Source organism: Podarcis tiliguerta, assembly GCF_965153285.1.
Source record: "Podarcis tiliguerta genome assembly, chromosome: 8".
Taxonomy (NCBI): domain Eukaryota; kingdom Metazoa; phylum Chordata; class Lepidosauria; order Squamata; family Lacertidae; genus Podarcis; species Podarcis tiliguerta.
In genome coordinates, this window is record NC_139541.1 from 38,175,724 (window position 1) to 38,200,640 (window position 24,917).

The 24,917-nt window shown below is 47.4% G+C and overlaps 2 protein-coding genes across 7 annotated transcripts in view; one reads left to right on the forward strand and one right to left on the reverse strand.

The window, feature by feature from the left end:
- KIAA0513 overlaps positions 1-14,306 on the reverse strand; it is a 51,956-nt gene extending 37,650 nt beyond the window's left edge. For 2 of the 5 annotated variants that reach the window (XM_083451930.1, XM_083451926.1), the window contains exon 1: positions 14,022-14,306. The gene's annotated coding sequence lies outside the window, so the exon portion shown is untranslated. Of the gene's footprint in view, positions 1-13,108; positions 13,133-13,859; positions 13,939-14,010 lie in introns of those variants that run through there. The other 3 variants (XM_083451927.1, XM_083451931.1, XM_083451929.1) reach the window with 3 other exon arrangements.
- Positions 14,307-17,618: 3,312 nt separating this feature from the next.
- Positions 17,619-23,707, forward strand: SPATA2L (spermatogenesis associated 2 like). Of its 2 annotated transcripts, none has more exons than XM_083454636.1 (3): positions 17,619-17,816; positions 20,522-20,831; positions 21,657-23,707. In XM_083454636.1, the coding sequence occupies exons 2-3, from the start codon at positions 20,523-20,525 to the stop codon at positions 22,734-22,736; spliced, it is 1,389 nt and encodes a 462-aa protein (XP_083310762.1). In that variant the 5' UTR covers positions 17,619-17,816; position 20,522; the 3' UTR covers positions 22,737-23,707. The 2 variants fall into 2 exon arrangements, with proteins under 2 accessions (XP_083310762.1, XP_083310763.1); XM_083454637.1 differs by lacking the exon at positions 17,619-17,816 and adding an exon at positions 17,855-18,036.
- The last annotated feature ends 1,210 nt before the right edge of the window (positions 23,708-24,917 follow it).

Sequence of the window (24,917 nt, forward strand, 5' to 3'; positions counted from 1 at the left end):
TCCAGGAAGCATCACTGTTACCCAGAACACAGAGTGGCTAGGCTCACTTGTGCTACCAGAGTACTGCTACCCTGAACCCCATGTTGCTAGGCTCATCTTTTGTTAAAGAAGCTTATTGAGAAAATAGGAAAGGATACCACAGGACACTGAAGTTGGAGTGAGCATATGTTGCAATTTAAAATGCTGCCCCCCCCCCCCCCGTCTCTGGCAATAATCTAAAAAAATACCTATTAAGCAGATTGAAGGCTACATGCCAAAGCTCTTCCTTTTCAAAAATTCAAAACCATTAAAAAAGTCTTTATGTGAATAATTCACCCAGAATACAAAAGGATCTATCATTGTCTCTCTTACTGTTCCAAGAGACGGCATAGGAAGTCCCGTGTTACCTAAGAGTGCTTTGCAACATTTACTCGTGTGCTTTGAAATGACATGAATTATTAAGACTACAGCTGTCAAAATGACAGACCAACAGAGGGAACCTGGGGCATTCTCTCCATCACACCTCCCATTCACCTTGCTGGTTCACTTCCCAAATCAGGACCCACACCTGGCAGTCAACTCCTTACTCAGGTTACATGTTAGGCGATTTTCAAGAGCAAAAGAAGAGGGGATAGTAATTTAATCCAGCTGGGCAAACACATTTAAGTTCTGCATTGACTGATACAAGATGGGGAAGCTGTGGCCCTCCAGCTGTTGTTGGACTCCAATACCTACCAGCCTCAGGGAGCATAGCCAATTGCTAGGGATGATGGGAGTTGTAGTCCAGCAACATCTGCAAGACCACAGGTTTCCCATCCCTACTTTAAACCAAAGTTAAATCCTACCATTCTGTCCTCTCATCCTTCCTCTCTCCTTCAATAGCTTATTTTAAGCCAAGCAGTATAATATCTTTATTTAGCGTGGTCAGGTGCTGCAATTAGCAATAAGCAAAAGAGGCTGGGATAGCACCCAACTGATTAGCAAGGTGTGAAATAAACAGAAGAGTCTCCAACAGTGCCAAACATCATGAAGCAAACAAAGGAAAACACCTGTGTACATGTGATGAAAAGCAAGCATGTGGAGTTTTAAAGGTAAAGGTAAAGGTACCCCTGCCCGTACGGGCCAGTCTTGACAGACTCTAGGGTTGTGCGCTCATCTCACTCTATAGGCCGGGAGCCAGCGCTGTCCACAGACACTTCCGGGTCACGTGGCCAGCGTGACAAGCTGCATCTGGCGAGCCAGCGCAGCACATGGAACGCCGTTTACCTTCCCGCTGGTAAGCGGTCCCTATTTATCTACTTGCACCCGGGGGTGCTTTCGAACTGCTAGGTTGGCAGGCGCTGGGACTGAACGACGGGAGCGCACCCCGCCGCGGGGATTCAAACCGACGACCATGCGATCGGCAAGTCCTAGGCACTGAGGTTTTACCCACAGCGCCACCCGCATCCCACATATGGAGTTTTGGGGATCACTTAATCACACAGGACAAGTCTAAACAGTCCATCAGCTATCTATACGCTTTTTGGGGGTAATATTTTTAAGGACATATAATAACTACACCTGTGCAATAACCACACACTCATGTCAACATCAGCAATAAGGAACCAGCTATGTCAGCTGCCTGGCCTGCAACTGCTTCTCCCATGCTGGCACATCGAAGCAGCTGGATGCTTGATCCTGTAAGCATACTTCTGAGGCCAAAGCTTGTGTATTTTGCCTCTTTAGCCTATCCTGGTTCTGAGCTCTTCCACAAGTGTAACGAACAAGAGGGCAATCAATCAAAATATGAGTTGCACATTTATCGTTAAAAAACACAGATGGCAACGCATCTTTAAAAACCAGAAACATCGGTTGTGTCCAGAGTTAATGCAGACCACAGCACATTATGGCCTTTTTATTGTGCATTCATGACAATTTGTGTTCATTAAGGTAATGGGGCAGTTATACACAATCCCACTTTCAGTCTCATTTACACCTGCAAAGGTTTTGGTGAGGACATACTGCTTTGTTTCCAATCAGTACATATCTCGTAATGTCCTGCTGAAATCCTGGAACCATACCACAAATGTTCCACATTTGTTTTTTTGTCCCGCATTTGTTATTCTACAGCGCACGTTATTCTATACTGCAAGTGTGCCCCTCCGCAGGGCAATGATGTGTTAACATCGGGGAAGCACTACAGAGTAACTAATAAAGCTGAATGATGTATGTGTGGATGGTCCACTATAAATCCACCACTAACTCACTATTGCAGAAGATATGTACTTGCAAATGTCCAGAGCTGTCCATGCTCCATGCATGGTGCACCACTGCCACATTCAAGCAGCTTCTCGTACAGGATAGACTCAAATCACTTACAGAACCGCAAGCTAGCAAGAAAGTTTTATTTCATCATCTGCTTACTGCCTCAGGCAGGATCCCATGCAAAGATCTTTTGAAAGAGCTTATCTAATGAAACAGCCAGGGACTTTTACTTCCCCCTGACTCTCAGTGACCTTAGTGAACAAACTGCAGCTTGGCATTCCAGACTGCCAGCAGAAACACAGGAAGCTGCCTTGTATCAAGTCAGACTGTCAGTCTACCATAGGTAGGCAAACGAAGGCCCAGGGGCCGGATGCGGCCCAATCGCCTTCTCAATCCTGTCTGCTGACGGTCTGGGAATCAGCGCGTTTTTACATGAGTAGAATGTGTTCTTTTATGTAAAATGCATCTCTGGGTTATTTGTGGGGCACAGGAATTTGTTTATATTTTCCCCCAAAATATAGTCCAGCCCCCCACAAGGTCTAAAGGACAGTGGACCAGCCCCCTGCTGAAAAAGTTTGCTGACCACTGCAGTCTATACTGACTGGCGGTGGATCTCCAAGTGATCCCCCTGCCCAAGCAGCCAGGAAATGGCCCTGGGACCTTTTAGGTGCAGAGCAGATGCTCCACCAATGACCCATGAGCAAAACAGCATTAACAGCAATAGCAATGGAGAATTAAGACTTAGGCAGAGCTTTCTCATTTGTGTTGGGTTTTGATGCTAAGGGTGAAAGGTGCTGGAGGAGAGGGCAGTTCTAGTGGCAGTGATGCTTTGTCTTTCTCTTAATGACTTTCTTGGCTGTATGCTTCTGTACTAAGTTTGTTAGATGGTCCTAACACAGGCCAGTGTCACAATTTAAACAGTATTTCTAAAGGGAAAGAAAAGCAACACAAACCACAGCAATGCAGTTATCTAGCGTGAGCTATCCGAGTCCTGGAGCACACCGCCAGAGCCGCTGGCATCAAGTCCACGCTGTGCACCGGCTGTTAACACTGCCCTCCAGCGCCCCATGTGCTGCCCCAGTTTTCTCCAATCCTGCAACACACGCTCAGCTCAAGCTTAAACGATGAGAAGCTGCAGCAACGCATTCTGTAACCATTGGACAGTTCAGTTACTAGGCTAGCATCTGAACCAGTGGCAACAGAGCAAAGGAAATTTTTTTAAGAGAAGGGTGATGCTATCCCAACAACCTCCCTCGCTTTAAAAAGCAAAGATGGAAATTTAATTAATTCATGCATCTAAGCCCTAGAGTTTAATATAATAATTGGCTAGATGGAAGATGCATAAAGAGCTCTTCAAAATAGTCCCCCACCCCTTCTCCTTGCAGTGAAAGAGAATTAAGCAGATGGAAAAGCTTTTGTCAGCTGCGCCGCCGTCACAGGACAGAGAAGGAAAACAACACATGCGGAAAGGGCACAGCGCAGTACAGTTGGAAGGACGGCAAAGACAATCCTGGCAGCATCATTGCAAATTGCAGACCGTGTTAACAAGCTTAGCCAGTGCTCTAAGTATCATAATGCCATTATACAAATCTACGGTTAGACCGCACTTAGAATATACTGTGTTCAGCTCTGCTTGCCTCACCTCAAAAAGGGATATTGTAGATCTGGGGAAAGGTTCAGAAAAGGGAAACCAAAATGATCAAGGGGGGAAACAGAGAAACTCTGTCATCTCTTCCCACCCTTACTTGCCATTTCTCTAAACTAAAAAGCTCCAAAAGTTATAACCTTTCATTATAACCTTTGGAGCTTTTTAGTTTAGAGAAATGGCAAGTAAGGGTGGGGAGAGATGACAGAATCGTGAACAAAATGCTGCATGGTGCAGAGAAAGTTAATACAGTGGTACCTCAGGTTACGTACTTAATTCGTTCCGGAGGTCCATTCTTAACCTGAAACTGTTCTTAACCTGAAGCACCACTTTAGCTAATGGGGCCTCCCACTGCCGCCACACGATTTCTGTTCTTATCCTGAAGCAAAGTTCTTAACCCGAGGTACTATTTCTGGGTTAGCGGAGTCTGTAACTTGAATCATCTGTAACCTGAAGCGTCTGTAACCCGAGGTACCACTGTAGAGGAAAGTTTCTTTTCCTCTCTCATAATACTAGAACTCGAGGACATACAGTGGAGGTGAATGTTCCAAGATTCAGGACAGACAACAGTGCACAGCTAAAATGTGGATTGTGCTTCTACAGGAGGTAGTGATGGTCACCAACTTAGATGGGTGCAAAAGAGGATTGGACAAATACTGTTCTATAATGGGCTTTTGGCCTGATGCATCTGGACTCTTCCTAAATTGTTAGGTTATGTTCCAAGCCCACCAGCATGGAATACTTGCGAGTAGCAAAGAACTCCAAAGCAAATCCTTCCATTGCTCACAGGCCCCAAGAGATTATTTGTACAGCTCAGAGCAAAGTCATATTGCAGCTACATCCTACACAATGATTCAGGTATAACAAGCATTTTAAAACAAAGTGGGAAAGGATGTAATGCATTTAAATTCATTAACTTTTTAATATAAAAAACAACAACGCTACAAAATGAATCTCTAGCTTCATACGGAATTGATATTGTGTGTATCTCTCGCATTTAAATGCTTTCAGTTTTTGTCTCCATATCCATGTGTAAAAAAGGATATACTTAAAATGCATTAAATATATGGGCTTCCCATAGATATCTGGTTGGCCAATGCAAGAACAGGATGCTGGGACTAGATGGGCCTTTGGCCTGATCTAGCAGGGCTTCACCTACATTTTTATTAGGAAACGTCTATTATTCAACTCTTTACTCACATACTTCAACAACGCACTGTATGTCATTCCTGCAAAGCAGCTCTCCTTTGCAACCACAAAGCATAGATAGCATACAAGAATTAGGGACGGGAAACTTATGGCTGATAGCCTTCCAAATGCTGCTGGATTTCAACTTACATCAGGGGTTCATTGAAACCCAGGAGGGCCAAAGAATTCCCCAGCCCTTTGGTAAATGATACATCAAACCCATTCATTATGAGAACAGGAGAGACAAAACAGCATTCCTTCAGTGTGGTCCCCTTGCCTTAATATCTCAAAAGCTCCGTCCCTTCCTCCTCCTGCTGAGTAACATGAGTAACAAAAGCAGAATAAGGCCTTGTTTGCTCACTGATATACTGCACTGTGTATTTTACAACTTCCCCCTTTCTTTCCTGATTGCTTTACAAATACATTAAGGTTGTTTAAAAGATGTTACCTACCTCTTTGTTTATATGCACATGGTGGGCAAGCATGCTAGCCCTTGAAATTCTCTCTCAGATTCAGAGCAGCTGATACTATTAAATCAGCAGCCCGATGTGGAACTGGCACCATTATAGGTTTATACTCATTGTACATTTGTAAGAAAATGATATTTTAGTGAGGCAGCACTATAGACATCAGGCAGACCCCTACACAGTACTGTTTTTGGCCTCTGCTAAAAACATTTTTGTTTAGGCAAGCCTACGCCGGCTGCCTCGGCCAATAAAGCGAGATGAGTGCCGCAACCCCAGAGTCAGTCACGACTGGAACTAATGGTCAGAGGTCCCTTTACCTTTACCTAGACACACAGAATGTCGATGTGTTTTAATCTGGTTTTTAGCTTCTTGTTTAATTATTTCTGAATGTTTTAAATAGGTTTCTTTTCTTACCAATAGTTTTATCGTTTTATTATTTTTGTAAACCGCTGTGAGGTTTTATTACAATCAATTTCATGCTCATGGTATTATCAGCTGCTTTGAGCTCAATATTTGCTGTTGGAAAAGCAGCACAAGAATATCACATAAACCCACAAGAGATGCTTAAGAAGGACTGGGCAGGAGGCAAATCACACCGGCAAAACAAAGGAAAAAAAATATTTTTATGCCAACACCTAAGAATCTGTCTGCTTTATTGGGATATCTGAAACACACAGTAAACAAGAAAGATCTGGAACCTGCAACAGCTGAGATCACTGCAGACAGACTAGTCACAGCAAGAATCTGGATATCAGATAAACCGGTTAACATTTTGCAATGGTACAAAAAAATATATGTGATATATGATATAGGGTTGTCGCAACATTTATACATTATAAAAGAGATCTTGAAAGATGCGCACCAAACAAATTTATTGAAGAATGGAGTTTGTTAATTATGAGGAATATAAAATTCCAATTCAATGTTCAACCTCCTACATTATTTCCACTCGTATAATTTGACACTCTTCTTGTATAATTTGACATTCTGCTTAAAATATCACAGTAACCAAGGACACACACACAAAATCTGTATAATGTTCCTTAAACCATAATTCACTTTTTGTATATGGATGAAAGATTATGAAATTTTGGGTTGTATTCCTCCAACAGAAGACAGAGTCACCCATAGGAAAGTACAGATATCCTTGGGGAGTTGAAAAACAGGACACAAGGACATAAGGAGAGCCCTGTTAGATCAAGCCCATCAAATCCAACATTCTCTTAGCATAGGGGCCAACACGATGGCTATGGGGCACCTGCAAGCATGATGCAAGTGCAACAGAACTCTTCCCCACCTGTGATTCCCAGCAACTGGTAGCCAGCAGCACACTGCCTCTGACAGTGGAGGGAGAACATAGCCATTGTGGCTAGAAGCCATTGATAGGCTTGCGCTCCATGAATTTCTCTAATAAATACCTGTTGTTACTACTTTAACTTTTTGTACATTTTAAACTGCTCTTGCAATTTTTTCTTGATAATTTTATTGTTTTATCTTTTTGTAAACAGCTCTTGAGGTTTTTCTTCTACAACCAATTAGTATATAAATGTTATGAAATAAAATACCGTAAATAACCCTCTTTTAAAGCCATATGTGTTGGTGGCACTCGCTACCTCTTGCAGGAACGAATCCCATAGTTTGTAACTATGCGCTGAGTGAGGGAGGAACTGCTTTTGTCTGTTCTGAATCTTCCTTGGTTTTCCCTGAGTTCTAGTATTATGAGGGACAGAGAAAAATGTACCCACTTTCTGAGCACCATGCATCATTTTTATACACCTCTATTGTATCTCCTCTTAGTCACCTTTTTGGCTAAACTAAAGGGCCCCCAATGCTGTAATCTTTCTTCACAGGGGAGCTGCTTTACCCCCGTGATCATTTTGTATCTGTTCCCAACACCTGGCCTGCACAGGTGTTGCCATCTCTGATCTCTGAACTGTAGAGCTCCCACTTTTAGCTGCACAGTTTAAAAGCTGCTGGCAAGAACAATTAATACTATACCTGCCTGACGTATTATATTGGACTGTTGTTTCTTCAGCTTGTAAACGGCCTTGTGTATAGTAATATAGTAAGGCAGCATACAAATTAAAAGGGAAATGAAATGAAATGTCCAATCCATTTAGCTTCAACCTTTTCAGACCCAAGATACAATTTTAAGTTTTAACCCAAACATGCCTAGGAGACCCATTTCTTAATCTTTTATCATATATTTGCATGGTGGTAGTGCTCCTGCTACGAGCCACCTTGAATCAGGCCAAATCCCCCAAGCTGAAGAACAGTGGTCTTATCCATTTTACTGATAGGACTGTCAGCACGTCATGTGCAACTAAATTCATTATGCATTGCATAAAGACACCTACAGTTTTGTCTGTCCTGAACATCAACATAGCACCCCAAACCAAATCTGACACTTGCTCCTGAAATAAATGGAAGAAAGAATCACCTGGCACTTTAAATATTGGAAATATTTTTCCTGGACATGGAAGGAGATTATTCAGCTTCAGGTAGGAGGCCTCTCAAAGGTCCCCACAGCCTTCCAACAGTTAAAAGTGCTTCTTCCTATCCTATCAGGTCCCAGGATACTGCAATCCCTTGGGTTTCGCACTTGTAAATGATTTGGCTCAAGAACAAAAAAGCAGTGGTGGTAGGAGGCTCCTCCAGGCCTTTCTCCAAAGTACACGTCCTTCCAGATTTATAACCAGGACTTGACAGGGTGAATTGCGTTATCGTTTTGATCTAACCTGGGCTTTTTGCTAAATTTGTGCGGAGAGTGCCAGCTGTTTTGTGATCAGAGAGGAACCTCAGAACACACTGTCTCTTGAAAAATGCCACCTAAAAAATGAAGCCGGTTGTCCCAGACGTGGCCAGGAGGATACTGGCCAAGGCTTGCTTGGAAAAAAAATAAAGGAAGAAAAAGCAAAGGGAACACTCAGGACCACAGGCACAGTAGGAGTACTGGCACAAGTCCCATTTGAAAAATATTCATATTCCTAGCTTTAATTTAATGCCAGGATAGCGAACCTGTGGTCCTCCAGGTATCACTGGACTGGGACTCCCATCATTCCTGACATGCTGGCAGGGGCTGATCTGAAGGGCCACAGGTTCCCCCACCCGTAGTCCAACCTAACACCAATCTAATGGATCCATTTTAACATACAGGTGAAATTGGACCCTTAGTTATTCTCTACAGTAAGCACCTGCTCATCCCACTCCATAGCAAATGATGAATTCCCTTTGGCACCAGCTTAAAATCTTTCATTTGCCCAGGCATCTTAAGTTATTGTATTTTCAGCTGGTAAGGTATTTTCATTCCTCTCAGATTTATCATACTGCTGTTTAACACTTTCTGTTGTTTTAATTTTGCACTGGAGATGGCTCAGTTGGTTAAAATGGGGTGCTGATAACACCAAGGTTGCAGGTTCGAACCCCGTAAGGGACAGCTGCATATTCCTGCATTGAGGGAGGTTGATGATCCTCGGGGTCCCATCCAACTCTATAATTCTGTGGCTTCAGATTCTTATGTATATTGCCCTAAAATCCATTTTTGGATGAAGGTCCAGTTTATACATTTTTAATATGAACCTGCTCATCCAGCGGCAGAGGAAGCTGCTTGGGCGCTTGGGGCGGTGTGCCCAGGGGCGGGACGCACTGCGGGACCTCCAGAGTCTGCCTGCCTCCTCCCACTCAGCCGCCCTACAGCTGGGGGGGAGGCAGCGGGTAGTCCGTTTGGGGCAGCGCTGAGCCTGTGAGCGTCCAAGCCACCACGTCTTTCTCAGGAGAGATGCGTGGCTCGAGCGCGCTGTAGGCCCCACGGTGAGTGCCACCCAGTATTTTGTCACCTCCCCTCAGTGGTGACACCCGGAGCGGCCGGCACCAACCGCACCCCCCTTCCTCCGCTCATCCTATTTTAAAGTTTTGCCTCCGGTGGCCTGAAGATTATAAACTTATGAAAAATTTCAATTTTTAAAAGGGAGGAGAAGGAAGAGTCATGCAGGACGCATATGAAGGAACTAGATATAGCTACTGTAATGGGGGTGTTCTGTGCTTTGCCTCGAGCATCAACGGGCATTGGAAGCAAGAGATCATTAACAGAACCCAGAGGAGTAGATTAATGTTTGTGCTGATAGACTGCATCCATGTGAGCAAATACAATTGTACATAGTTGCCCCTATTCATGCAGTGTGAGACGATCCTGCCTATGTACACAGATCATGCTGCATCTAGACAGACCCAGTGAACAGTTTGAAAGAGAGGGCCTGATGCTGTGATGTTGTATAAAGTGGACAGGTGTGGACCTCAGAGCAGGCTTTTCCTTGGAAGTTCATGTTCTTGTTTCTGAGTTTTCCAGAAGCACCTGACTGGCCACTGTAGAGAACAAGATGCTGGACAAAACAGGACTTTGGTCAGATCCAGCAAAGAACTTTTTATACCCCTATGTCCTACTGTAAAAACTTATATATGTTTTAAAATCTATTGTCTCGATGCAGGTACCATCCCACCCCCTCCGGCTTTTTACACCTTGGCAAAAGAGCTCCCATTTCCCAGAAATCTATAACTTCATACTGTTTCATTTAAGAATACAAGAAGAGTCCTTCTGGATCAGGCTAAAGGACCATCATCCTGTTCTCACAGTGGCCTACCAGGTTCCCCAATGGACCCCCCCCCCCCCCGGACCTGAGTGCAACAGCAAGTTTCCCCACTTGGGATTCCCAGCAACTGTCATTCAAAAGCAGGCTGCTTCTGAGAGTGCAAGGAATACATATCCATCGTGACTAGCAGCCACTGATAGCCTTATCCTCCAGAAATCTGTGTAATCCTCTTTTAAAGCCATCCAAGTTGGCAGCCATCACTGCCTCTTCTGGGAGCAAATTCCACAGTTTAATTATGTGCTGCATGACGAAGTACTTTTTGTCTATCCTGAATCTTCCAACATTCAACTTGATCAGATGGCCCCAGGTTCTTGCATTAAGCGAGGGGGGGGGGGGGACTTGTCTCTGTCCATTTTCACTCATCCCAGCTCACCTCAGCACTGTGCAGCAAAGAATCCTCTGCTCCATGTGACCATAGCCTACTGCAAAAGGACTTTTGCCTGGCTTTCTCTCTCCACCAGGATATATTGCAAACAACTTTTCTCTTCCCTTTGCCTTAGCCTCAGAAGCATCCTGAAGCTTTTAATTAACTATTGTATAGAAACAGCACCTTGCTTGCCAAAGCTTTGCCAAAATTCAAAGAAAGTTTCTTCTTGCCCTGTTGTTCTTAGAACAGCTTCTCCTAGGATCTTTCTACGTACCAGCTGTCACAACTGGGATCCCTCCCCACACTCCTTTTCCAAAAACCCTACTGCTAGCCAAAGCAAACACCAGCCCTAGCAGATAAAAGATCTTGCAAGGATCAAAGGCAATTTGCACCTATTAAGAGTAATCAAGAGTGAAAGGTGAAGAAGAGAACAAAGCGACCTTCAGCCAGTGGAAACCATTTTAATCCAAGAGAGACTTCACAGAAAGGAGACATTTATTCCAGAATCGGTTGAACCTGAAATTCTACTGAATCAACGCTGAGGATACAGGCCAATCACAATAAACAAAGCCTCCATGTTCAGAGGCAGCCTATCTCAAAAGTAAGGTAAAGGTAAAGGGACCCCTGACCGTTAGGTCCAGTCGCAGATGACTCTGGGGTTGTGGCGCTCATCTCGCTTTACTGGCTGAGGGAGCCGGCGTACAGCTTCCAGGTCATGTGGCCAGCATGACTAAGCCGCTTCTGGCGAACCAGAGCAGCGCATGGAAACACCGTTTACCTTCCTGCCGGAGCAGTACCTATTTATCTACTTGCACTGCGTGCTTTCGAACTGCTAGGTTGGCAGGAGCAGGGACCAAGCAATGGGAGCTCACCCCGTTGCGGGTATTCGAACCGCCGACCTTCCGATCTGCAAGCCCTAGGATCTGTGGTTTAACCTACAGTGCCACAATAAACAAAGCCTTCATGTTCAGAGGCAGCCTATCTCAAAAGTATTGAATTCTGAATCCAGGGAAATAAGGTACCTTGTTGTTGTTTAGTCGTTTAGTCGTGTCCGTCTCTTCGTGACCCCATGGACCAGAGCACGCCAGACACTCTTGTCTTCCACTACCTCCCGAAGGTACCTTAATGCTCCCCTAATGAGCTCTCCAGAGGCCTGACAGGCTTAACATAATAAGAGCTCTGCAGTTGGATCAGGCCCCTGGCCCATCTAGTCCACATCGTGTTATCTCAGTGGCCGATCAGATGCCTAAGGAGGCCCACAAGCAAGAACAGCAAGAATTCAACAGCTGAAGCCAACGGTTTAACCAGCCCCCGCAGACTATATCTATGCCCGGAGAAGACTCACAATTATACAGACAGAGGGAATAAGCATTTAGGTTGGCTTTGGAATAACTGGACTGTCTAGGATGGTAGCTACTGCAATTCAAAGTTCTCACAGCTCAGATAGACTGCTCCTGTTAAGGAGCTAGTGTGCAGAAAACTTGATGGCAGAGGCTGTCTAATGTCACGTGCCTCCAATTTAACGTCCCCCATCCCCACCAATCAACCCATGCCATCAGACCCTTCCTTAGCAAGGACGAAAGCACAGGCTATCTACACACCATACATTGCTTCCCCCAAGAATCCTGGGAACTGTAGTTTACCCCTCCCAGCACCCTTAAACTACAGTGCCTACAATTCTTTGGGTGGGTAGAGACATGCTATGCATGTATAGTGTGCACACAGCTGGCTAGTGAGAAGCTGCAGTCATGTTATGATGCCTGTCCTACTGGCCACACTAAGCCTGTCAGCAGGTGGATAGGATACCTGGCTTGTCAGCTGCTATCTTAAAAATTATACCAAGTGGAGAGGAAAACAGTATTTTAATAGCTGTCAGTGGATTTTACACATCTGTGCTGCCAGGAAGCACCATATCCCACGAAAGCCAATGTGGTGTGTCAAATCTCCACTCGGCTGTGAAGCTCATTGGGGGATCTTGGGTCAGTCACCAACTCTCGGCCTAACCTACCTCACAGGGCTGCAATGATATGGAGGGAGTGGGGAAGCCATCCACAATAATAATAACAAGAAGAAGAATAATTTATTATTTGTACCCCCCCCCCCATCTGGCTGGGTTTCCCCAGCCACTCTGGGCGGCTTCCACAGAGACCAAAATACACTAAAATGTCACACATTAAAAACTTCCCTGAACAGGGCTGCCTTCAGCTCGCTGGAGGAAAGGTGAAATATAAACGCAATCCACTATATAATTTGGAAAGTGGTTTGTCTGTCCCTTTGGTCTCTATAGGTTTGGATGCCTCTGGAGATATCACCGCTAAACTTGGTCGCAAGGGTTCCCAAGGTGGGGGAGGGGTCTTTGTTGACATTTGGAAGCCAGGGGCCATTTTGAATCAAGACTTCACCCCATTTTTGGTGTGATGGCTCCAAATTCACAAATGGCACTACCCATTCCAAAAAACAAAACAAAACACACACACACACACACAATATTTTTCGGGTTCTAAAAACTCTTGGGCAGCGCCATTTATTCCCTGCTGTTAAAAAATAGTAAAAATAAATAAACTGTACTTACAGGGAATCTGAGGCACTCTTTACATGCTTAGAAGCGCTCTCTTGCCCAGCCAGCTAGCCAATGCAATTTGAAGGGCTGGCTCAATGGATCAAACAAATACAGTGGTACCTCGGGTTACATATGCTTCAGGTTACATATGCTTCAGGTTACAGACTCTGCTAACCCAGAAATAGTGCTTCAGGTTAAGAACTTTGCTTCAGGATGAGAACAGAAATTGTGCTCCGGCAGTACGGCAGCAGCGGGAGGCCCATTAGCTAAAGTGGTGCTCCAGGTTAAGAACAGTTTCAGGTTAAGTACGGACCCCTGGAACGAATTAAGTACTTAACCCGAGGTACCACTGTAAAAAACACTGCGATGGAATAAGATGCCTCAGACCACTGGTCCAGAGCTAGCTCTGTACTGGCTACACAGCTGAGTGGCAGGCGCTCTACAGAATTTCACACAAGAGCCTAAGAAGAGGCTGCTGGGTCAGGCCAAAGGCAAATCCAGCCCAGCATCCTCTTCTCCCAGGATGTATCTGGGAAGCCCAACACTGGAGAAAGACAAACATACACCAGAGGGCTGACAGCCATCTCCAGAAACTAAGCAGAAGGGAATCCATGCAACGCGTCACCAATAATGGATCTCGAACGGTAGGCAGGGGGGCTAGGCTTTTCCAGAAGCGCGCCCCTCCTCTCTGTGGAGCCCTCAGGCCCTTCAGCTTTACCCGCTCCCCTGTTTAAATCGCAGAGGGAACCACGACGCCTCTCACCTCTCTACTCCATGGAATGCAAGCAAAGGCACTCTGCATATGCCCCGTAGTGGTCTGTACGCTGCAGCGCCCGATTTGCAAAGGAAGTTCTCCCAGCGCGAATCCCTGTATCAGCTTGCGCCCCACCCCCCAGAAAGTCGGTTGCGCCCACTTGCGCCTTACCTCCTGCTACAGCGCCCTCCGTGCGTCCGGCTGCGCGTCTTCTCCCTCCTCTTGCGAACTGAGCGAGCGGAAGGGCGCAGACTCGGAGCCGCGGCCGGGGAAGGAGGCGGCACAGTGGCTGCCACGTGAGAAGGTTCAGAGGAGGGGCCGGGGAAGCCTGAGCGGGAGGCGGGCGGGCAGCTCGGCAAAGGTTGCAGCCGCGCCGCCGGGGGAGGTGAGCGGACTGCTGCAGTCCCTCCCGCGTTAATAAGGTCTTAGCCACAACCATTCAGGTAGAACACTTTCAAAGCACATGGTCCCCCGGAAAAAAGAACCCTGGGAACTGTAGTTTGCCCCTCGCTGCGCTACAGTTCGCAGCACTCTTAACAAACTATACTTCCCAGGATTCTTTGGGGGGGGGGGGACAGCGTGCTTTCAATGGCGTGGGTGTAGCCTTAGGCCTCTGGAGGTCAGAGAGGCTTGTTGTAGGGTCAATCTGCAGTGGACTGAGCTGCGATTCACAAGTCCAGTTGTCCCCACCTGAACATAAAACGGGTCTGCTGGTCCAGGCCATCTAGCCCAGCATCTCATTCTGGCAGTGGCCGACCAGATGCCTGTGGGAAACCCTTAGCAGAACCCCAACAACTGGTATTCAGAAGCATTACTGCCCCTGACATTGGAGGTGGAACATACCCATTATGGCTAGTAGCCATTGATAGCCTTGTCCATATAATTGTCCAATCCTCTTTTAAAGCCATCAAAGTCGGTGGCTGTCACTGCCTCTTGTGGCAGCGAGTTCCATAGCTTAGCTGCATGAAAAAGTCTTTTATCAATCCTGAATCTGCCAACACTCAGCTTCAATGGATGCCCACGGGTTCTAGTGTTGTGAGAGTATGAATAAAACTTTCCTCTATCCGCTTTCTCCATGCCATGCATAGTTGCATAAACCTGCCTGTCTTCTTTCTTACAACATCCTGAGGGTAGCCCAGTCTGTCAGCTTCCTCCTCCTCCTCATGTTGCCTCCTCCCTGTCTTCCACCCTACCAGTTCCAATGAGCCACCATGGACACTCCAACAGGGATTTACTTTTGGAGACACCTGCATACACTTGCTCCACACTGGCTGCAGCCTACTTAGGAGTAAACACCATTGAACTCTGTACTTATAAGAAAACATGCATCAGATTTATCCATTCAATTTTTGTTTATCCTGCCTTACTTACACACACACACACTCCACTTTCTCCCCGTTTTATTCTCACAACAACCCTGTGAGGTATGTTTAGGCTGAGAGACCGTGACTGGCCCAGGGTGACCCAGTGACTTTAATGGCTGAGCAGGAATTTGAATCCTGGCATCCCAGGTCCTAGTCCTACACTTGAACCATTATACCACACTAGTTCTCACAACAAGGCCTGCAAAACAGCTCATGATAATTTTTGTTTTAAGCACTGTACAATAAAATCATAGCAATTGAATACAAATCAGGCTTAGCAATTCTAAAATCCATTTACCTAGGAAATAAATAATAGTAATAAAAAGTACCATAAAGGTAATAAAGGCAGGATTTCTAGCAGAACCCTGCGAGGAAAGGCAGAAGAACTGTCCTGTTCCTCAGCGTTGTGCCCCTCGCTCCTTTCACAGCTTGGAGGTTTCCAGTTGCATCAGGAAACAGAGCTTATTTCTCAATGCAAATGCGCCCTCTGCTGCAGGTCTTTTGATTTACAAACAAAAGCTGTCTTGCTAGAAGCCAGTGATGGAAAGGCAGGTAGGAACATATGAAGCTGCCTTTATACAGAGTCCAGACCCATTGGGCCATCTAGCTCAGTATTGCCTACACTGACTGGCAGCAACTCCCCAGGATTCCAGACTGGGGGACCTTTCCCTGCCCTACCTGGATATGCTGGGGATGGAACTTGGGACCTTTGGCATGCAAGGCAGATGTTCTACCAAGGGGTTGAGGTTTTATTGGAAGCTGCTGCTGGATTTCTAGCACTGGATGGGTTTAAATGCACACTTTTTAGGGAACTACCCTGCCTAACCGAACACAGCAGGCTTTTCTTCCAAGTAAGTGTGCATAGGATCAGGCTGCACCATGCCAGCCACTATGTTTTGTTATGATGTTAGCTTTGATATTCTTCAAGACTGAAGAAGCCTTGGGGCATGCATTGGCCTCTATCAGTGGTTTTCAACCAGTGTGCCGTGGCACCCTGAAGAAGAAGAAGAGTTTGGATTTGATATCCCACTTTATCACTACCTGAAGGAGTCTCAAAACGGCTAACATTCTCCTTTCCCTTCCTCCCCCACAACAAACACTCTGTGAGGTGAGTGGGGCTGAGAGACTTCAAAGAAGTGTGACTGGCCCAAGGTCACCCAGCAGCTGCATATGGAGGAGCAGAGACACGAACCCAGTTCACCAGATCACGAGTCTACCACTCTTAACCACTACACCACACTGGCTCTCCTGGGATGCCTTGAATGATACTCAGGGGTGCCATGGGCAACACTGGCCCTTTCCTCTGATGCCCTCTCGCGTCTCTGCCTCCCAAACGCTTGCACAACTGTTTGTTGCAGGAGCTCTGGCTGCAAGCTCCCCAGGTGAATGGTGCCTCTGGGGCTGGCCAGGGGGTGCTTCCCAGGCTTCTGTGGGGCATTGTGAGGAGGCACCTCTCTTTGGGGTGGGGGGAGGGCAGCTCAGAGACCGGGGTGGCAGCTGCAGCTGTGCAAAGGACTCCCAAGAACAGGGGAGAAGAGAGGAGGCTGAGGGAACCCTCCACAAGGGAGGGTGAGGGGCTACCAGCTCTGCAGGCAAGGGGTGACATAACTGGTCTCCTGAGCCCCACAGGGGTGCCACAGAAAGAATGTGTAAAGTTGGTCAAGGGAGCAGTGGACCCAAAAGGTTGAAACGCTCTGGTGTCTATACACCATCCAGTACTCCAAATGTCCCTCCTTGCAGGGGCCTGCTCCATGTTTTCATGCCATAGTGGCATCATGAAGTATGGGATTTGTAACATTTGTGGTTCAGTTCATGGGCTACCAATGTTATGTGCATTTTTATAGTGACTAGGAAGATTTAATGTAGAAATCATGAGGATTCCCACTTTGGCTTTATGCCTGATTTTTATAGCTTAGTCTGTGTGATAAATGTAATCTGCGATTTAATAGCAGTTTGGGGTGTATCCCATGGAACAATCATGCTAAGTTACCAGGATCTGTTTTTTATTCCCTAGATGTGACTGTTACCCAGACATGGTCTGATCATGCAACACTTCTGCACCAATTGCTCTGGCTACTAGTGTGTTTCTAGGTCCAGTTCAAAATGCTGGTTTTAATCTTCGGGTCCCTAAACTGTTTGGGGTGGGTTACCTAAATGCACCTTTCCACCTTTGTATCATGCCTTCTTAGACTGTAAAGCTGAAGGTAATGAGCTCTTTTTTAAAAAAAATATTTAGCCTTCCTCTTGAAATGGATAGCAATAAACAAATTAAATATAACTGGGACATTTGTCTGAAATACACAAACATTTACTTGCAATACCTGCCAATGATATTATAACATTCCTTTTTGTGTGTTATTATAATTATGATTTTAAAAACTTTTTTTTAACCCGTCCCTCTAAGATTAAAAACAAAACAAAAAACAAATCCTTCAGTGCAGCAAGGAAAAGGTTAACGGCCGGCTCCTGAGACTTGACGTAATCTCCTCTCGGGAAGGGCGGGGCAAAGAAGAACCGGAAGTGACAGGAGCGAGCCCAAAAGGGAAAGAGAGCGAGAGACCGAGAGAAGGGGGCCAAGGAGCTAGCGAGCGAGCGCTGGCAGGTGAGCGGGACGCGAGTTCGAATCCCAACCGGCCGGATTTGCGGGGGCGTGCGGGGGAAACTTGTGAGGCGGGGGTGTTTGACTCGGCCCCCAATGACGTTCCAGCGGGACGAAGAGGCGCTCCCTTCCTCGTCTTGCGAGCAGGGAGAGGGGTCTCTTTCAGGCTCTGCAGACCCCCACCCTCCAAATACGAGCCCTTCACCTGGGATCCCCCCAAGTGGTAGGCATACTGCCGCCCCCGGCTCCAAATCTCCTTATCTAGTGCAGCAGCAGCGACCAACAGCCATGTGGCACCTGAAAGTCTGCCAGGGTGATGGTGGCATCTTCTGAGCCAGCGGGTCTCTTCTGATGCCGGTCCCTTTTTTTAGACTGGACTTGCTGGTGGAGCGATGTGTGCCTTTATTTTCTGTACAGCGCCTACCAGGCATGAACGAGAAGCGCCTTGTGGCATCTTAAAGGCTGGCACACTTTATGCTGGCATACGGTCCAGAGAAGCTGTGGTAGAATTTAAGATAAGGCTTTTGAAGAAGACTAACAGGAAAGTAGTGTGGATGAGGCACTTTTTGAAATAATGATTCATGATCCATTAGGGGGTTCCTAAAATACTAAGGGGTTTTCATGTGGTTTACTCCAACAGTCTCCCACTGATTTATGTATTGGGCACCCACTCTGCTGATGCCCTGCTGTTTTGCCCTATGATTCTGTCCCTTTCCCTATTTCCCTGCAAAGCCACAGTACCCACATAATAACAGCGCAACTTCTCCCCCCTTCACTGGAAGCACTTACGGTGTGCCCCACCACCACCTTGAGGCTGTGACAGGACTCTCCCCCAAAGACGTGCCCTCCTGCGCCCCCCTCCCCCCCCCCACGCAAAAGCAAAGCTATCTCCTTCAAGTCTCTCATTCTCAGCACTTTGTGATCTGGTGGGTGGTTAATTCTCCAAGGGTCTCCCTCTGTTGGGCTTGGATCTTTTCACATTGTTATTTTTAAGAGCTATTTGTGGGGCTTTGATTCTAAAGTGCTCCCATAGCAACTTACCTTGTTAGTTCAGGAACTGGGTTGACAACTATGTATTGTTGTCTATGGCGCTATGCACTAACAGCAGGGCTTCTTCCAGAAGACAGCCACATACTCAGAAGCCATGAACGTAGCAAGTGTTGGCAAAGAAGTGCCAACAACCTGTCTTGGGGCAAGGGCTGTGCCCTATCTGGCTCATGTGCTCTAGTCCCCAGGGTGGCTCTCTTCCACCCACTCTCTCTGAGCCGTGGCTGTGGTGAGTGGTTTGCCTTTTTGGCTCCCAGACATATGGAAAGAGGCAGAAGCCACAGAGTGGCAACCAAAGGGCAGGGAGCTCAGGGTGGCAGGCAGAGTCCCACAGTATTCAGCAGTTCTCCAGGGCTTCAAGCAGGGGTCTCTCCCATCCCTACTTGGAGATGTTGAACCTTGGAACTTCTGCATGCAAAGCTGATGCTCTACCAATGAACTGAATGTGGCTGAAGTGAGGAAGCAAATATTTCCTAACTTTTATTCCTATTCGGAACAGTCTTGGCATACTATACAGTGTGTATATTTTGATATAGATATTCTCACAAGGACTTGCTTTTGCTTAAGTGGTGGAGAATGTAGAGACATATTTAAAAGGCAATGTGGTGAAACTGGCAAGATTTCTCTCCTCCTTCCCACCTCGACCAGCCATGCAGCTTGTCAGTTTCTCCAGAGCAAGCATCTTCTGGAGGACAGCAGATCTTTTGGACCACAGCTCCCATCAGCCTCAGCCAACATGGTCAGTGGCAAGGCATATGGGGAGTCAGCGTCCCAAAAATATGGAGGACACCGGGTTGCAGGAGGCTGGAGCAGAGATGGCGGAGAGAGTGAAGATAAAAATTGAACAAGTAACACAGAAGATGGGGGGAGTTCCATTGTCAGTGGCATCCTAACCAAAATGATCACTTGTCATTCCTCTGCAATACCAGCTGTCAGTTTGTACACCAGAGCTCTGTGCAGCAACTCTGCTGGAAACTTAATCAGTGCTTGAAAAAAGCAAGAGGACAATCGGGGAAGTGTGTGAGTGCCAACAGTTTGGGATGGATGAGAGAAAGGGAATAGCCAAATTCTCACTGATGAGCCAGTAATGATCTTGAGAACACTTTTTTTCTGCCAGAATCTCCAGCAGTTAGGTCACAGTAGCATTCCTCTGTACACCAGGGCATCATCCTATAAAAACCATGAGGGTTTAACCTCTAAATGACAGGGTAGAAATGACTGAAATGAATCAATACACTTAAAATTCCCTTTCCCATCACTTGGCCATTATCACCACCTCCTGCTTGCAGTTGCATTACCCTTTGCATGCATGTGCATATGGCACTGAAAAGAAAACATGAGAAGTGAGAATGCACATGCAAATGAAGAATATCTGCCCATACTGCATCAGCCTATTTATGGAATGCAGCTTATGTTAAAGGGCTTCTGGGGGCGGAATTATATATATATTTGGCATGGGTATTTTCTTTGCAGCGGGAAAACTCATCCATGGCTTTTGTAAATCAAAACAACAACCATCCTGTGCAGTATACAAGGCTCTGTTTTATGGCTTGATGGCTGAATTCATTTGCTTGGCAATCCCACTCGTAGCCGTAGGCTGATTTGATCGACGGAATTTCAAATGGGACCAGGTTCAGGGCTTTGCTCTTTTCCCACTGCAGGATGTCTCCTGGAGCGGCGCTGCAGGAGAAGTATCGTCAGTGCTTGGAGAACAATTTCCACCAGGGCCACACTGGCATCTGCACCGACTCGTCCCTGAAGGAGCGGATGTGGCAGCAACTGCTGGAGGATCCAGAAGTTCACAGTGCCCTGAGAGGGGAGGACACCTTTGCCATGCTTGCCTCGGCCCTGCGAGGACAGCTGGATCTGGGACTGGCACTCCAGAATCTTGGCCGGGCCTTTGAGGTGCTGGAACTGGCAGCCGTCAATCTTTACTTCTTCCCCTGGCGCAAGGAATTTGGAACCATAAAAGTGAGCATTGTGGGGGGGAAATCAGGCATACTCATTTTCAGTAACTGTATCTTTCAGCCATCAGATGCCAGGGTAAACAAGAATGTTCTTAAGTTCCTCCTGAAAGTTAATAACCAGAGAGACAAATGTGCTTCACCCAGGGAGAGCATTCTGCAGACAGGGAGCCACCACAGAGAAGGCCCTGTTAACTGGTCAATGACAGCTGGGCAGCATGTATAATACGAAACTCATGCATAATACGAAAATAATATTGTTGCTGTGTACCATGCCTGCAGTTACTGAACGAACAAACAAACTTGTGGTTTTTGTGTGCTTGAAACACTATGAGTTGTATCCAAAACTAGTCATATTCACAGAAGAGCTTCTGAAATTAATGAACCTAAGGTAGTCATGTTCATTTACTTCAGTGGGTCTGCTTTGAGTAGGACTAGCATTGGCAGCAACCTTGTATTATTTTGAACACTCGATTGTTTTATCAATGGCTGTGTAAATTGCTTTGTAACCAAGCAGTCAGCAAATGCTGTACAGGCATACCTCGGGTTACAGCCGCTTCAGGTTGCATTTTTTCAGGTTACGGACTGCCAAAACCTGGAAGTACTGGAATGGGTTACTTCTGGGTTTCGCGGTCGCGCATGCGCAGAAGCGCTAAATCGAGCTTTGCACATGTGCAGAAGCGACAAATCGCAACCCGCGCAGACGCAGGTTGCAAACATGCATCCTGCACGGATCACGTTCGCAACCCAAGCATCCACTGTAAATAAGTAACAGTATTAAATTTGTGTGTCGAGCAATGCAGGGCAATAACCTCTGTGTCTTTCTCTGCAGACTTTCTCAGGTGTTTACGTGCACGTGCTCCAGGGAGTCCTGCCTGAGGCCGACATCACCAGGAGTTTCCGCCGGCTGGGCTACATCCCGAGAGACAGCCTCCACCTGGTCATCGCCCAGTTGCCCCCGAGTGCCAGCCTCCTCGCTGCAGCCTGCTGCTTTTTTGCAGCCAGGGTCGAGTGCGAGATCCTGGGGAAGATTGTGCGGGAGCTGGAGCCGTATGCCGCTTCACCTGAAGATCTTCTCCAGGCCCGCAGGGAAGCCAAAGGCAGCCTAGAGAACTGTGTGGCCAAGTTGCAGAGCCTGGTGCGGTGGCCTAGGGGCAGAGATTTCCGCGTGGAGCCAGCTGATGCAATAGACCTGTACAGGGAGAGTCCGGAAGGGCAGGGCCCGTATGGCGACCCTTTGGGACCTAGGTTGCCACTGTCATCGCAGCAGCACCAGCACCCCATTCCCCTCTGCGAGCGCAGCAGCCCCCGGTTGCGGAGCAGAGAGCAGCACTTCCAGACTCCGCAGGGGCTTGCGGAGAACAGGAGCAAGATGTGGGTGCTGGGCCCGGAGGAGCCACCGTACGGCAACGGGATCCCAGCCTCGGAGGGCCCCGATCTGGAGACCTCCTTCTCCTTTATCTCCCTGCGGCGGGAGCTCAGCAGAACTACGGAAGCGGACTACCCCACGCCACCGGGAAGCCGCTTCTTGTCTCCCATCCCTCACTACGACAGCCCTGGCGGCCCCCAGCTTCACCGGGGCAGCAGCCCAGCCTCTCCCTCAGCAAGGCAGCCAAGGAGTCCCCAGCTGAGCCCCACGGGGATGCACCGAGCTCTGGTGCCAGGTGCAGGGCTGTCCCCAACAGAGCCACCGCGCTATCACCTGCATTCGTGCATGCGCCCGGGCACCCTCCCGGCCTCCTGCTGCAACACCTGCAGATTGCTGCACGGCGGCAGCTGCGACGGAGCGCAGCTCTGCCGGAGCAGCCACCACATGGAAGAGCTGCAAAGCGAGAAGCAGCAGCGCCTCTGGCTGCAGAGGACAGAGGTGGACAAGCTGCTGCACGAGGGGCTGCCGGGAGTCTGGCAATAGCGCGCGCTGGGAGAACCCACCAGGGCATCAACCGGACCTTGGACAGAAAAGCGGCTTCCTCTGCAGTTCTGAGGCTTCATCTAGAACCGCACACACAGCCTGCTTTTCGTCCTCCTTCTCCCAGGCCTCCCCCCTCGGTTTTCTGAAAAACACTTTCCCTTATTTTTGTTTCAGAGGAAAAAACAGCCAGACCCTCACTTTTCAGCATACATTCTCTTTCCCCTGCCAACAGGACTTTTCTCAAATCCTAAATATTTTGAGGATTTAGGTGAACAAATTTGTTGGGGTGGGGTGGGGATCCAGTCCTAAACAGTCTCCCGCAGTAGTGTTTGCTGGACAGGTGAGATTCTCCCCCCTCCACTTCCCTCATCCTTTCCACTGAGCATTTGAGGGGGCACTGCTTCATCTGAAAGTGGTTCCAGCTGGCTGACAAGAAATGGCGAGTCAATTGACATGTTAGAAGGACACGCACACCCCTCTGCCAGAATCCATCTTTTGTAATATCAGGGCACAATGAAGTTTTACATGATGCTCATCTGCTCCCTCTTTGTGTATTTCAAAGGATGTAGGGCAGCGTTTCCCCAACTGGGTGCCATCCAGTTGTTTTGCACTACAGTTCCCACCGTCTGCAGCCAGCAGAGCATTAGAATGCTGGGGCTGATGGGAACTGTAGTGGAAGACATCTGGAGGGCACCAAGGTTTGGGGGAAGCTACTATAGGGAGCTGCCATGGGAGAAGATGGGCTGAGATTACAGGAGGGGGTGGAGGTTGCCTCTCCTTGTTTATACCTTTTCCTGAATCCTTGTGGCTCTCCTCTGGAAGCTGAGACAGCGCCGGAAAAGCCTTAATGCTGAGTTTGAGTCTCCTGCTACTAGGCAGGGGCAGAGCTGTTCCCAAGCCCTCAGAGGCACTCAGCATCTCCCTGGTGGCTTACAGAAGCAGAGGTGCAAAATAAACCGAAGTGTAATCTCCTTTGTTCTCTGGATTTCTTTTCTCCCTTCCCCCCCCCCCTCCCAGTAGTGTGGGTAGTTGAGTTCCAGAGTTTGAATCCTCACTGGAAGGAACCCAGCTGGGACCTACGTAGCTCAGGGGTAGAGCTGCTGTGTTGCACGCAGGGGGTCTGAGCAGCAATGATTTAAAAGGACTGGGTAGCAACTTCTCTCTGCCAGAGACCCTGGCAAATAGACAATATTTGGCTAGATCATTGGTCTTCAGCTGGTAGGCTGGGATCCACTAGCATAGGGCTTTGGAACCTCTGGCTCTTTGGTCAAATTTGGCCTGGACTAGGTCACCGTTTGGCTCAGGGTTTCCATTTTTCTCAAACCACGCCCACCTGCCATCATATGTGATGTCATATATGGGGCAGGTACACAGCTGCACAACCAAGTTTTCTGTGGGCAACTGGACTGAGCAGCTACTCCCTCCTGATAGCATGGCATTAGATGATTGGCAGGTGATTTGTCCCATGGGGTGGGGACATCATGCTACCACCATAGAAATATATGGTAAAATATTAAGAATTCCATCTCGGAAAGCATGCTTAGATAGCTGGCTCTCAGGTCTGGAAAAGTTGAAACTACTGTTAGCTGTTTGGCTTAGTATAAAGCAGCTGCATACGTATCATGGAGTTAACCGATCAGAATTTTCTGATCATTAAAGACAAGCACACTCCCACACTTTCTTCCTTGGCCACCTAGTCTTCCCAGTGTCACTTTGGCTCTTGCACAAAAGTCAGGAGGCAGGTGTAACTGGTCAGTTCTCTTTTTGATGCTTCTGGCATAACTTTGGCCTCCTAAAGGTGCTTCAAGCACTGTTTTCTGTTTCCCTACACAAAGCAAAGCAATAGCACAGCTCTAGCAAAAGGATTCTGCTTGAGCGCTCGTTTGCTGCTGCTGCTTGACTGTCCATGACAAGTGGGTGAATTTTCAATAATGGAGAAGAGCTTGAATACACTGCTGTGCTCCAGAGCCACTACCATTTTCACCTCTGAATCAGAAAGGAAGGCCTTCAAAAGCTCACTGGACCAAGAAGGGATATATATATGTTTGCTACAATAGAGATGCGAAGAGGTTGAAGTCCCTGATCTTCTAACCCCCACCCACGATAAGTTGCTAAGCAGAGCTTGATGCACAGAACAAGCAGTGCATGCAGGCAGGGATGCAAAACAGTGGGGGAGTTAAA